A 13,506-nucleotide genomic window follows, 5' to 3' on the forward strand; every position below is an offset into this window, starting at 1 on the left:
GCTCAGCACTGACTTCCTATGGACCTCCCAGGGACCACTTCCACTTTTGCCCCACCCTGGGCTCCTTTAACTGCCAAAGGCCATCTCTTCTTCCATTCTCTGCACTTCAAAGTATCTCCCTTATCCCACCTCCCCTCTTCCTTGCTGCTGATGTCAGAAGAAGTCTGAGTACCAATTCCAGTCATCCCAGCTACTAAGGGGGATGTTTGGTTCAACCAGTGATCTTGCCAACCCCTCCCCAACTCACCCCTCTCTCCCTACCTCCTTACTTTCTGCTTAAGACTTACTTTTGTTTATTTATTTATTGGCTACACCATGCAGCTTTCAAGATCTTATCTGGGCCGCTGGCATTGGAAGCATGGAGTCCTAAACACTGGATCACCAGGGAAGTCCCAAGACTTACTTTTGAGACTTTCCTGAACTCTGCAGATAAGATAGGATAAGAAACCTCTGGCACTGCAGCTTCCCCAAGATGTAATCACAGACTTCCTACTCAAGAAAACTGCTATCACACTAAAAGCTGAGTCGACCATGTGGTTCTCTCCTGAATTCTCAAAATTCCTTCCTCCCCTGACTCAGGTGACATGAAAACCACAAATCTGTTCCACACCACTCCCCACTTTTGAGATTCTCTTTCCATTTCTTTTGGGATCAATGCTAAACTTGACCCATAGTGTTTATGTATAACAGGACTCTACCAACCTGTCCAGAAGGACTTGGTCCACTCTCCCCTCCCACTCCCCTCTCTAATCTGTCAACAAGACATACCCTGTCCCCTCTCAGAGCTTTTGCATCAGCCGCTTCCTTTGCCCAGACTCTCTCTCTCTTCTCCACAGCCTACCCTCACCCTAGGACCAGGCTGGCTCTCTGTTAAAGGACTCTCAGATTGCCACACTTCTCCTTTAACAGCAACTGTTCACAGGACAGCTGCGTGCGTCCTGTTTCCTGCCTTCTCCACTGAATGGCAGTGTCTTGTTCACCACATGCTAGCAGAGGGTCTGTCTGAGGGATGCTTAGTAATGTTTGGGGGTGAATGGAAGAAGCACAAAGCCCTTCCTGGTTGCCTTGCTCCACAGAAGTCTCTCTTTCTCTCTCTGCCTCTTGAAATACAAGGATCTCCTTCTTTCTAGTCTCAGTCTTGCCCTCTCTCTCACTTCTCCTAAGCCTTTGTCTAGGCTTTTAAGGAGAGGCCCCTCAAGCCTTTGGCTCCCTCCAGGCCTGTACTCTCTTCAGGACCCCACTCAACTTTCATACTTGCCCGCTGACCTCTCCAGAGAGATGGTGCCCAGCTCCCTCACACTCACATCGCTGAAACAGGCAGCTCCCACTTCGAGTGTCTGCCACATACAGAATCATATACCTGCACCCTCCTACTGTCCCCAAGCACGCAATGAAGTAGATGCTATGATCCCCATTTTTCAAATGAAGAAACAGCCTCAGAGACCTTCATCAACTTGCACCAAGCTGCCAAGCTGGGATTAAAATCAAGGTCTGACTTCAAAGTCTGTCTTTTCCTGTGATAGCAACACCCAACCCACAATGTGCTTGAAACTGGTTGTCCCTGTAAATACCCCAGATTCTCTAAGGACCACTCCATCCCACCATTATTCTGGCATACAGCCTCAACTATCTTTATCTCTTCCTCTTTCATCTCCTCTCTTCTAACATCCAGGCATTAACAATTCATGATTTGGACTTAATTATGTCTCTTGTGGGGCTTCCCAGATGGCACTAGTGGTAAAGAACCTGCCTGCCAATTCAGGAGACTAAGGGTTCGATCCCTCGGTTGGGAAGATCCCCTAGAGAAGGAAATGGCTATGCACTCCACTATTCTTGCCTGGAGAATCCCATGAACAGAGGAGTCTGGTGGGCTACAGTCCACCAGGTCACAAAGAGTCAGACATGACTGAAGCCACTTAGCACACACGTATGTCTCTTGCATCTTCCCCTTCCTGATTTTCCCTCTGCCACTTCCTCCATTTGGGTCTTCAGAGACTCAGAGCCTGGAGTACTGCAGACACTTTTGAGTAACTGATCTCCAGGCTCCCTCTCTTGCATCTACTTTTCACACCCAGCCAAACTGCCTTCCCAAAGCACTGCTCACTGGGGCAGTCCTGGTTTGCCCCAGAGCATGCAGTGGCTCTCTGGGGCCTATACAGTAAACTCAGTGTAGCACTGCAGGTCCCCTCAATAACTAGTCCCTACCCACCTTTCCACCCTCTCATCTGCTTTGAGCTCTACACTTTGCCAAACTGGACCCCTTCCTGTTGTTCAAACACACCTTAGATTTTCCTTCTTTAACACTTTTGTTTAAACTCGGCATGCCTCACCCAGCCTGAGATATTCTGCAGGGCCTGGCTCAAATGCAACCTCCTGAGGAAAACTTCTCCAGCTGCTGGATCTCGCCTGAGCCCTAGAGGCCCCTCTTGTGAGCCTTGCTCTCAGCTATCCAGGCCCATGAACCCATCTGCACTGAAAGCATCCTGTGACAGAGGCTTTGAAGTATACACCTCACAATGGGTACCTGTAAGTGTTTTCCTGGAAAACGAAGAGAAAGGAAAGAAGGAAAGAAGAGAAGAAGAAAGGAGGAAGGAAAGGGTAGAAAGGAGCGAGGGAAGAATGCAGGGAGAGGAGAATGAAGAGAGAAAGAAGAAGGAAGGGGGGACTTCCCTGGCAGTCCAGTTGTCAAGACCCTGAGCTTCCACTGCACGGGGTGGGGTGGGGGTGTTGGGGGAGTCAGGGTATTGAGGGAAGTGGGCACGAGTTCAGTCCCTGGTTGGGGAACTAAGATCTTGCATGCCCACACAGTGGAGCCAAAAATAAATACATTAAAAGAAAAGAAAAAAAAAAAAAGAAAGGGGGTTGGCTGGGAGACAGGATGGGCTCACCTTCCCCACTCTGACCCTGAGCAAAAGGAAAAGTAAACAGGGATCAGCCCAACTCAACAAGGGTGTCGGGTGGATATTCTGAGAATCCTCCTTACTTTCTCATTGGCGGTCCTGTTTAGGTAGTAATCTCGAGAGGGTAGAAAGAGCCCAGACTGGTCCACCTGCAATAGTAAGATAAGCAGTGAGCCCTCCCCCTGAAATCTGGACTCTTGTGCAGGGAGGCCACCCCAGCCAGCCCATCACAGGGGAAGGGAGTGTGGCCTCAGCAAATAGTCCATAAGTCCCTCCCCGCCCTTCCCCAGCCCAGTACCTGGATAATATTGCTGTTGGAACTCTTAGAGTCGGCACTGACGTAGACAGTAAAGAAGGGGGTGGCCCTATACGTCCCTGCTACTGCCTTCAGCACCTCCATGAAGTTGTCCTGGTCCCAAGGCCCCGTAACGTTCCAGCCACCAATCTAAGTGGAGACCATGGTGGCACCTCTGGCACAAGGCCCCCAAAGCTCTCTGGGGCCACATCCTCTCCCAAGGCCTGTCTTGCTCCCCCACCCACAGCCTACCCTAGGAGCCTACCTTGTCAATGAGGTCTCGCAGTGGCTGGGCACCCAGCTCCTCGATGCGCTCCACCTGTAAGCAGGAGAGGTAGAAGCGCTGCGTCTTCCGTTCAGCTTCACTGCTGGAGTTGAAGGTGGTGTTTTCTGTCAGAGAGAACACAGGTCTGGGTGGCAACCATGCTAACTGCTGAGAGGGGTCTGGATCCTTGCTTGATCCCTCTCCTTGTCTTCTCAAGGGGGCACTGCTCCTAATGTAGACATGGGAAGACTGTCAACCGCAGCAAAGCAGAGCTTCCTATCCCCTGTCCAGGGAGACTCTGAAAGATCTCAAAGCCCAACAGATTCCCTGGTGTCTACAACCCCTCAGCGATGCTCCAGTGCTCAGAGAGTTCCTTCACTGTCCTCAGAGATCTGCTCCCTCAACCCAACTCCACCATTCAGGAGCCCCCAGTGTCTGCATCCCTATCCCAGGAGGGCTGGCAGTCATCCCCTTATTCATTCCTGGACATTTATTGAGTACCTACTAAGTGCCGAGCCCTGTGCTGGCACGAAGCACGTACCTGATACAACGCTTCCCTGGTAGGCCCACTCACCAAGCAGGTGCTTCAGGATGGCTTGATTCTGGTCCCAGAGACTGTTGAAGGTGTTCCAGCGAGAACGCCCATCAGGTAGAGGGTTTCTCCGAATCCAGCCTCCGCAGGAGAACTGATAGAAGTCCTCACAGGGGCTCACTCCACGGTCCAGGGACTCCAGGATTTTTCCAGCCACTCGAATGCAGGCCTCTGTGAGGCAAGTGCTATGGGATGGGTCTGTGGCAGGGGACATGAGGGGTGGGGTGTGGGGAGGGTAGGGGACAGTCAGTTGGTCTGGGAGAGGCAAATGCTTTGCGACGGGCCATGAGGCCCTCCCTCCCAACAGGGAGGTTGGGAGCCCAGAGGACAGCTGGCAGAGGTCTCCTCCCATCAGCCTCCAGAGTCCCCACAGCTAGGAGGGCTAGTGACAGGAGTGGGAGTACCTACCTCTGTGGTACTGGACCCCCAGGGCCACCAAGCAACCCAGAAGCAGGGCAGCCAGCAGTAGAGAGACACCAGCCAAGACCATCTCCAGCTGGGTGTGCAACCCCAAGAGGCGACTGGTCCTCTTCCGGAATCCCGCCTGGGGAACAGAGGAGGACCTGGAGTAGCAAGCTTCAGGTGGGTGACCGGACAACAGAAGTCCTCCTGGAGGGTGAAGGCCCAGGCAGTTTCCAGAGCCATGGAGCAAAGACTGCTAACAGGGTTAACTCGGGGCACAGGGGCAACGAGGCAGGCTGAGTTGAGCCCTGAGCCTGTTTTGTGCAACGTCATGGCTTAGAGTCGCCTCACCCATAGTCCTAGCGCAGAGGCCAGAGATGGAGCTGAGGTGGGGGCAAGTGACCCTCCAGGGCAACCCAGAGAGCTCCTGGGTGTGCCGGGCGTCATGCCAGGGCTGGGGGGCCTGGTGAGACAGGGAAGACCCCCTTGCCCACCTCCACGGCGTCCGGGGAGGCCCCGCCCTCTACGGGGGTCTCGGGAGCGTCTTCATCCCGCAGCGTGGCGCGTTTGTACTCCACCATCTGCCAGACAGTCGGGGCGCCGACCCAGGTCAGGCAGAGAGGGCTGCGCGCCCACGGCCCTGCCCCGGCGCCCCTCGCCCGGCCGGGCCCCTCCTGCCTCAAGTGCGGGGCCCCTTCCCTCCAGCCAGCCTGGGTCCCTCCGACCCCCGCCCGTCAAGTTAGTCCGCGAGCCGGAGCCGCTTCCCAACGCCGCGGGCCCCTCCGCTCCTTCCACCCCTGGTCCTCTCCCCCGGAGCCCGGGGCCCGCACTCACGTTGTCGCCGCCGCCCAGCTCCTGCAGCGCGACGCTCATGCTGGAGTCGGGGCCGGCGGCACCTTAGGGCTCCCGGCGGCTGGCTCTCGCCCAAGCCGTGGCCTCGGCCCGGGTCCGGCCCCCGCCGCCGCCGCCCGCCATCGCCACCGCCCCCGCCTGCCGGCGCCCCCCTCCCCCCGCGGCGCGGCGCTCCGGGTAGGGGTGGGGGAGGGGAGGAGCGCGCCGGCCGCGCCCCGCCATCAGTCCGGCGCCCGGTCCTGGCTCCCGCGGCCCGCCCCACAGAGCTGCACCCAGCCAGAGCCACCCGCCCTCCAGAAGCTCCGAGTTTCCCTCCCCGCTTTGTGGTCAGCACCCCATCCCAGCAACACCCTCTTGCAAGCCTCCCTTAATTTACATTTCTTTGACCCAGACCGAAAACCCTTCTCAATCCCCGAAATTGCAGGCCCTCCCCATCCCCTTCAAACACCTTTGAGAAATTACGCTCTCAGGGGAACGTCTTCCCCCAGCTGTCCGCACTGCCCCTCTTCAGCCAACACACACAGAGCAGCACGCCCGAGGTGACCCACATTCAGGGTGTCAGCACCGTATCTATACAGGGAGCACATAGACCCAAAGTGCACAGGCAGGCACTCAGCCCAACACACGGTCCACAAACACACACACACACAACACCACGCACAGACTGCATGTTCACACAAAAGGTATACACTTACCAGGCACCCAGAGACAACGTGTGTTCTGCCCTGAGGTTCCGGACACACAGTCAACACACACACACACACACACACACACACACACACACAGTGCTTGGGCAGCATACACACACTGCGCACACTCTGAGTCCACCCTTACACGCTGCTTCAAGACTGCACTTTTACTTTCCAAGATAATTGTTGTCATCAGATCATCTCACAAAGGGAGGGTTACAGATGGTGACAAATCGGCAGGGAAAAAAGCAGCCATGACAGATATTTAAAGAAAAGACGAGCTAACACTTCTAACTTGAGAAAAGCAAACCACTTTATTTGGGAGGTTTACAAGAAAAAAAAAAAACACCAAGCAATATTTAACTGAAAGGCAATAGTGTGGCGTCTATGCATCTGCCATCTGCCTTCCATATTGTCATTCCTTAATCAGGCCTGGTGGTGTTGCAGTCTGCTTCACTGAAGAGTGTCTGGTCGTTTGTTTTTGTTTTTTTTTAAAAACACACAAATTTTTTAAAAGTGCCTCATCCTCATCCCACCTCTCTCGGATTTGACCTGAGAAGGCTTGGAATGGCAGCAAATCCACACCCGTGTCTTGACTCTAACCTCAGTTCTCAAACATCTTGCTGTGAGCATCTCGAACAATTTTGAAATGCTCTTGTGGCTAAGAAAGGGTAGATGATGTACGACTGAGAAACTGCTGGATTTCTTTCTTTTGGCATTTTTCACCCCAAAACTGCATGTTCTCAAATAAGAGGCAGTACAGTGTCATAGTTAGGATGAAAGATTCTGGATCCAGGCTCAATTTCCTCTCTGGTAAAATGGAAATAAGAATAGTACCTATTTCAAAGGATGGTGGTGAGAATTAAATGAAACAATACTTGTAAAATTCTTAGGACAATTTCTGGCACATAAAGGGTACTCTCGCTGCTATTGTTATTGTTGGTGTAGTTATTATTAAAATCCTATAGGTGGAAATGAGAATTGTATGGCTGGAGGAAGCCTGTTCTGTTTCCCAGATGGGAACATGGGTTCTAGGTTAATCAAGGGTTCCCTGAGTAAGGAACTTTCTCATCCAGCCGCACTGTGGTCTGCAGCAGCACAACCTTCTCCTGTCCACACGGGACAAGTCTCTGGAGTTCATGTTCAATAAGATGACTATGTGGCATCACATTGCTGACCTCTCCCACTTCCTCCAAGCCTGGATGGAGGGAAACATGGCCACAGGGTCAGTCCTGTCATATAGAAAATCCCACCATGACATGGCCATGTGAGTAGAAGCAAACTTCTGTATAAGGACTTTCCAGCAACAGACTCATAGAAATAGTCCCATGGCTGTTGTAATACCATGCTGTAAGTAGCAAGCTTATATAGCACTGTGCCATGGCCAGCCACTGTTCCAGGTATTTTTACATCAACACACTCATTTATCTTCATGGCACACAAAATGGCTTATGAAGCCATTTTGTAGGTGAGGAAACCGAGGCATAGAGAGGCTGAGATACACAGCTAGTGAGTAGTAGAGCTGAAATTCAAATTCAAAGCCAGGCAATCTGACTCCTCTTTGGAGAGCAGTTTGGCAATATGAATCAAAAGGAGGACATACTTCCTCCCAACATTAGTTGCTAGTCTTCTGCTACATCTTCTCTGGAAGAATAAGGGGAAGCACATAGTTTTCAAGCCAAACAGACCTGGATTCAAATCTGGGCTCCATTCTTTATCAGGTATATAATCTTTATTTGAAAGCTCTGACCTTTCATTCTTCTTCATCAAGGTGGGATCGTTTCTACTCAGTGTATTGCTGTGAAAATTAAATGCAACCACGTAAGAAAGAGGCTGGTACTTCTACATACAGTATTTCCAGTTTCACTAGGTTTGGCCTAAATGGATATTTCCTTTCCATGCCTCTTTCATAACCCAGATAGTTCATCAGGTTCACAACTATTCCTGACTACATGTTAAGTGCCTTATGTATCATAGGCTTGGAGATTCTTCTATTTTATATAACTCTATTTTACTTCCTCTGTGTTTATAATATTTGACTGTTTTATCCTCTCATTCTATTATTTTTCTATTTTCTGCTCTTATTTTCCTATAAGTTTAATTTTATGAGGTCAGTTTTTCTCTAAATTGATTGTGAATTGAGAAGGAATGGAAAATGTTTTATGTGTTAACTTATAAGAACCGTATAGTCATGAAGATAACACACACATTAGTACTCAGTGTTGACAAAGATGGGGAAAGTAAGCCTCTTCATATATTGCTGGTGGCTTATAAACTGACATAGTCTTTTTGGCAATATGAATCAACAGGTATGTGTACATAATTTTTTACCTAGAAAGTCGAATTCTAGGAAATTGTTCTAGGAATAAGCATGTTATCTATAGCATGTTTGTATCAATTAGCTTTGAATGAATAACAGACTGCCCAAACTTAATGGGTTAAAATAGCAAACATTTATTACTTTTCATGTTCAGTAGGTTGATTGCATGGTTCTTCAGGTCTGGGTCAGCTCACCAGGAGCTGAATGGCCTAGCTGAATGACCTCATTTACATATTTGGGCCTCAGCTGAGATGACTGGGCCCAGTCTCTGTGTGGTCTCTCCTTCACCAGGAGGCTAGCCCAGGCTTCTTCATATGGTGGTATCAGAATTCCTAGCAACCAAAAACATGCAAGCCCCAGTACATAAACACTTTTCAAGCCTCTACTGGCATCAAATTTGCTAAGGTCCCCACTGAGAAAAGCAAGTCAAATGATCACACCCAGATTTAGGGATGGAGAAAAAGAGTCTACTTCTTGACTGGAAGAGCTACAAAATATTTGGGCCGTTTTTCTCCTATACCATATGTTCATCTCAGCACCATCTATAATAACAAAATGGGAGGGGATTCAATGTCCAAAGGTAGAGGTCTTGTTAAATAAATCAAACATCCATACACACATCCAAACATTCCATCATTTACAAATGATGGAAAAGAGTTAATACTATCAGGAAATGGTCTCCATATAGAGTTAAGTGGGAGAGAGAAATAATTATAAAATCTCATTTTTGTGAAGCAAAAAAGTATAAAAGCATAGGTTAAAAAAAAGATTGAAAGGACATGCAACAAAATGTTAATCAATGTATCTAATGATGAGGTTACTTTTAACTTCTTTATGCTTTCCTGCATAAGAGCTAACAATTCTATTATCTAGCACTACCAAAGCACTTTATGAATGTTAACTTACTCAATCCTCATGATGACTCAGTAAGATAGAGTCTACCAATATCATTGTCCAGATGGGAGAAACTTAATAACATACCTAAAAAGGTCACACATCAAGGAGAAGGAAGATTCTTGCTTTGAATCTAAACTCCATGCTCTTAACCACGAATCTCTTTTTAAGTCAACTGATTTGTCTCAGGTCAGAGTGTGATGTTTGATAAATGGACTATATCATTGGTTTCAAAAGTTTTTAAAAAAAAAATCACTAAAACTCTTTTATTGCAAATGTAATATACTCTAGAAGTATATCGAATAAAAGATGAAGTTCATTCTGCCAGGATCCCTGTACCATTCTCAGAGATAACCATTATTAGCAGTTTGGTGGAGAAAGTAATGGCACCCCACTCCCGTACTCTTGCCTGGAAAATCCCATGGATGGAGGAGCCTGGTAGGCTGCAGTCCATGGGGTCACTAAGAGTCGGACACGACTGAGCGACTTCACTTTCACGCATTGGAGAAGGAAATGGCAACCCACTCAGTGTTCTTGCCTGGAGAATCCCAGGGATGGGGGAGCCTGGTGGGCTGCCTTCTATGGGGTCGCACAGAGTCAGACATGACTGAAGTGACTTAGAAGTAGCAGCAGCAGCAGTTTGGTATATATTTCTTTCTTTTACATGTATTTACTTATCTAAATACACTGTGTATGTGTGTGTAAGTGTGCATAGGTATGTGTGTATACTTTTTCATACATGTGAAATCACACTCTACACTTGCTATTTGGTGATATTTTGACAGGTCTTAGAGATCTTACCATGTCAATCCACACAGATCTGCTTCATTCTTTTTTGTGATTTATCAGCCTCTGCTAAAAAGAAGAATCCCAGAAATACCTTCGTGGTATAGGCTTTCTTTGAGGGACAGGGTGAGAGCAAAGGGTCCCCAGAGAGCTTAAGGAAGGAGAGACATGATCATGAGAGATGTAAAAGGATGACCCCAAAATACTTGTAACATTGTACTTGTTTAATAGGACTGCTGTAACAAAGTACCACAAACTGGGTGGCTTAAAACAGAAACTTGTAACTTACAAACTTAACTTAGAATTTTCTGGCAGTTCAATGGTTAGGACACTGTGCTTCCAGTTGAGGAGGAGCAAGTTTGATCCCTGGTCAAGGAACTAATGCCTTGGGGTGCAGCCAGAAAACAAACAAAGAACAAAGAAAAAACTAAAAAGAAAAACAGAAACTTACTCTCTCACAGTTCCGGAGGTGAGAAGTCCAAAATCTAGGCAGGGCCATGCTCCCTCAGTAAGCCCTAAGGAAGAATCCTTCCTTGCCTCCTCCATCTTCTTGTGGCTCCTAGCAATGCTAGGTGTTCCTTGGCTTGCAGCCACACCAGTCCTATCTCTGCTTCCTCACAAGGCCTTCCCAAGCGTGTATATGTCTTGTGCATTTGTCATCTTCTTACAAAGACACCAGTAAGGCTGCACCCTAATCTAGTATGACCTTAGCTTAATTTAACTAATTAACATCTGCAAAGACCCTATTTTCAAATAAGGTCTATTCCGAGGTTGCAGGTAGACATAAGTTTTAGGGGAGACCCTGTCCAGCTCACTACACAGGCCTACGGTTTCCGCTTAAATAAAAGTGTCATTAATACTCAACTGTCAAAAGGCATATTATTCTGCTGAGAACGTATGGATTCCCCACTAGTAGGTTTTGAAGGGCTTTCAAAAGAAATTCAATGCATTGTCAGAACAATCCAAACAAACTTTACTTCACTTTACCTGTGAAAATGAATCTTCATCTCATGGACAGGGACGCAGAACATCAGATTTAAGTAGAGTATCATAATTTAAAGAACTCACTCTGGACTTCCCAAGTGGTCCATTAGTTAACAAATCCACCTGCCAATGCAAGGGACACGGGTTCAATTCCTGCTCTGGGAAGATTCCACATGCTGAGAAGTGCCACAACTACTGATGAAGCCCCTGTGCCTAGAGTTAGTGCTCTGCAACAAGAGAAGCCACCACAATGAAAAGTCCATGCAACAGAACTAGAGAGTAACCACTAGAGAAAGCCCACGCACAGCAGTGAAGATCCAGTGCAGCCATAAATAAATAAAATTATTTAAAAAAATGAACTCACTCCAAATTTTCACAACATAGCTGAATCATGTATTACTATATCTTTACAATTTTGCACTTATGTCTTTTGCCATAATCACAATGCAGCATGTGTCTTACAGAAGTAAGATTATTTAAGAAGGAACTAACCAAATAAACTCCAAAATTGCTATTCCTCCATTCTCTCTCATTCTGAGAGGAGAAACCAGAAATGTTTCAATTCCCCACCCAGTGCTCTCATCTTATTCTTGGCAAGAACCCAGAGGGGCCCTTGATCACTTTTGGTAGGGGCAGTGCATTACCTCCTGAGACAAGTCACTTCACCTTAAAACAAGTTCTTCTACAAAACTGTAAGTGTAGGCTCTATCATCTCTAGGCTTCACACTAGAACATGGAGGCTCAGCGAAGTATGTATGCATGTTATACAAATACATGAGAAAAAGATTGGAATGGTATATATGAAATATTTTGTGTGATTTTCCATATCTCCCTAAAATGTTAGGAGTACCAATTAACTAATTAAAAAAAATAATTGTGGGGTCAATTAGAAAACTATTTGCTCAAGGTCACATAGGAAGTGGTAGAGCTTGGATTGGAACCCAGGGCTGAACAACCTCCAGTAGGGATGGAATTCTTTGGCCTCTCCCCTAGTAACCTTGAGCTCCAGCTTCTCCTGTCCTTACAGGTCTGGAAACTCTGCTCACCCAGCAGGGCTTCCACCTCCAGCTCCAGCCCTCATCCCAGAGACCAGGACACAGCAGAGCAGGGTTTGATAGGGACAGGCCTTTGGTCTTTGGTCTTGAGTGAGGCTGTACAGGTGGCTTCCCTGGTGGTTCAGCTGGTAAAGAATCCACCAGCAATGCGGGAGGCCTGGGTTCAATCCCTAGGTTGGGAAGATCCCTAGAGAAGCGAGTCTACCCACTCCAGTATTCTGGTCTGGAGAATCCCATGGACTATGAAAGTGAAGTCGCTCAGTCGTGTCTGACTCTTTGCGACCCCATGGACTGTAGCCTATCAGGCTCCTCCGTCCATGGGATTTTCCAGGCAAGAGTACTGGAGTGGGGTGCCATTGCCTTCTCCCCCATGGACTATAGGGGTCAAAAATAGTAGGACACGACTGAACAACTTTAATTTCATTCAAGTCTTTGGTCTTGAGTGAGGCTGTACAGAGGCAATTCTGGCACTCCCGAGCCTCGTCCTAGAGCAGCCATGATGGCATTCGCCTTTGTGTCCTTGGAACTAACAACTGTTGGAGGAAGAAGACCCAGCACTAGGCTCCTCACCAGCTATGTGATTTAGAGGGAAAGAGGAAATGGGCTTCGGCGACGGTAGAGAACCCTTCGCCTTGAGTATGGATTATTATTCGGATGGTTATTATCCTTATCAGCGCTGTCGTCACTGTCACCGAATGTGCGACACCTCCCTCCCCCAAGGCCAGAGATTGCGCCAGAGCCCCAGCCCGCCAGCAAGCAGGTGACGCCGCCGCTGACTGCCAGAGGAGGAGGGAGACGAGGGTGCGTGGTCTTCGGTGCGGCGAGAACTGTCACGTGATCCCCAGCACCCAGGGCGGAGACGCCCTCTATCCCTCCCCTTCTACCTCCGGACTCACCGGCGCGCGTCGCGTCCTCAGGCGCTCCGGGCTTCCCCGCGTCACCTGCAGCCAGCGCGCCCCCCCCCCCCCCCCCCCACCGAAACGCCGTCATTCATTCCTCCTACACTGCTAGCGCAGCGCGGGCCTCTGGGGCTGGGAGAACCGCAGCGCGCAGCGCGCGCTTTGAGCCCGAGTTTCGGCACTAATCTCGGCTCTCTCCTTGGAGGAGTCTCGGTAACTGGGCCGACACGCGCGCACCAAGGCAGACCTACACCCCCAGCCCTGTTGCTGGCGCCGAAACTCGGGCTCAAAGCGCCCGCCGCGCCCTGCGGTTCTCCCAGCTCCTGAGGTCCCCAAGTACCACCAGGGGCACACAAGAGCCCAAGCATGGATATAAAAGAACAGAGACACTTAAGAGATAGACGTAGACACCTGGAGTAGGAAATGGCAACCCACTCCAGTATTCTTGCCTGAAAAATTACAAGGACGGAGCGTGGCGGGCTACAGTAGTCACTGGTGTCGCAAAGAGTTGGTCACATACTCATGCAATGTACAATACATAATTTTTTACTGCTGTGTAAGGCAAAGGTCTTT

At 48.9% G+C, this 13,506-nt stretch overlaps 1 protein-coding gene across 4 annotated transcripts in view; it reads right to left on the reverse strand.

Annotated features, from left to right (window-relative positions):
- ECE2 (endothelin converting enzyme 2) overlaps positions 1-13,506 on the reverse strand; it is a 32,162-nt gene that overhangs the window by 8,245 nt on the left and 10,411 nt on the right. Inside the window, exons 1-7 of one of the 4 annotated variants that reach the window (XM_055568884.1) lie at positions 5,289-5,327; positions 4,949-5,035; positions 4,461-4,596; positions 4,035-4,250; positions 3,461-3,585; positions 3,199-3,345; positions 2,984-3,049 (exon numbers count right to left, since the gene is read on the reverse strand). In XM_055568884.1, coding sequence (XP_055424859.1) covers positions 2,984-3,049; positions 3,199-3,345; positions 3,461-3,585; positions 4,035-4,250; positions 4,461-4,596; positions 4,949-5,035; positions 5,289-5,327 — 816 coding nt within the window. Of the gene's footprint in view, positions 1-2,983; positions 3,050-3,198; positions 3,346-3,460; positions 3,586-4,034; positions 4,251-4,460; positions 4,597-4,948; positions 5,036-5,288; positions 5,328-13,506 lie in introns of those variants that run through there. The other 3 variants (XM_055568882.1, XM_055568885.1, XM_055568883.1) reach the window with 3 other exon arrangements.

The sequence above is a fragment of the Bubalus kerabau genome, chromosome 2, assembly GCF_029407905.1.
Source record: "Bubalus kerabau isolate K-KA32 ecotype Philippines breed swamp buffalo chromosome 2, PCC_UOA_SB_1v2, whole genome shotgun sequence".
Taxonomy (NCBI): Eukaryota; Metazoa; Chordata; class Mammalia; order Artiodactyla; family Bovidae; genus Bubalus; species Bubalus kerabau.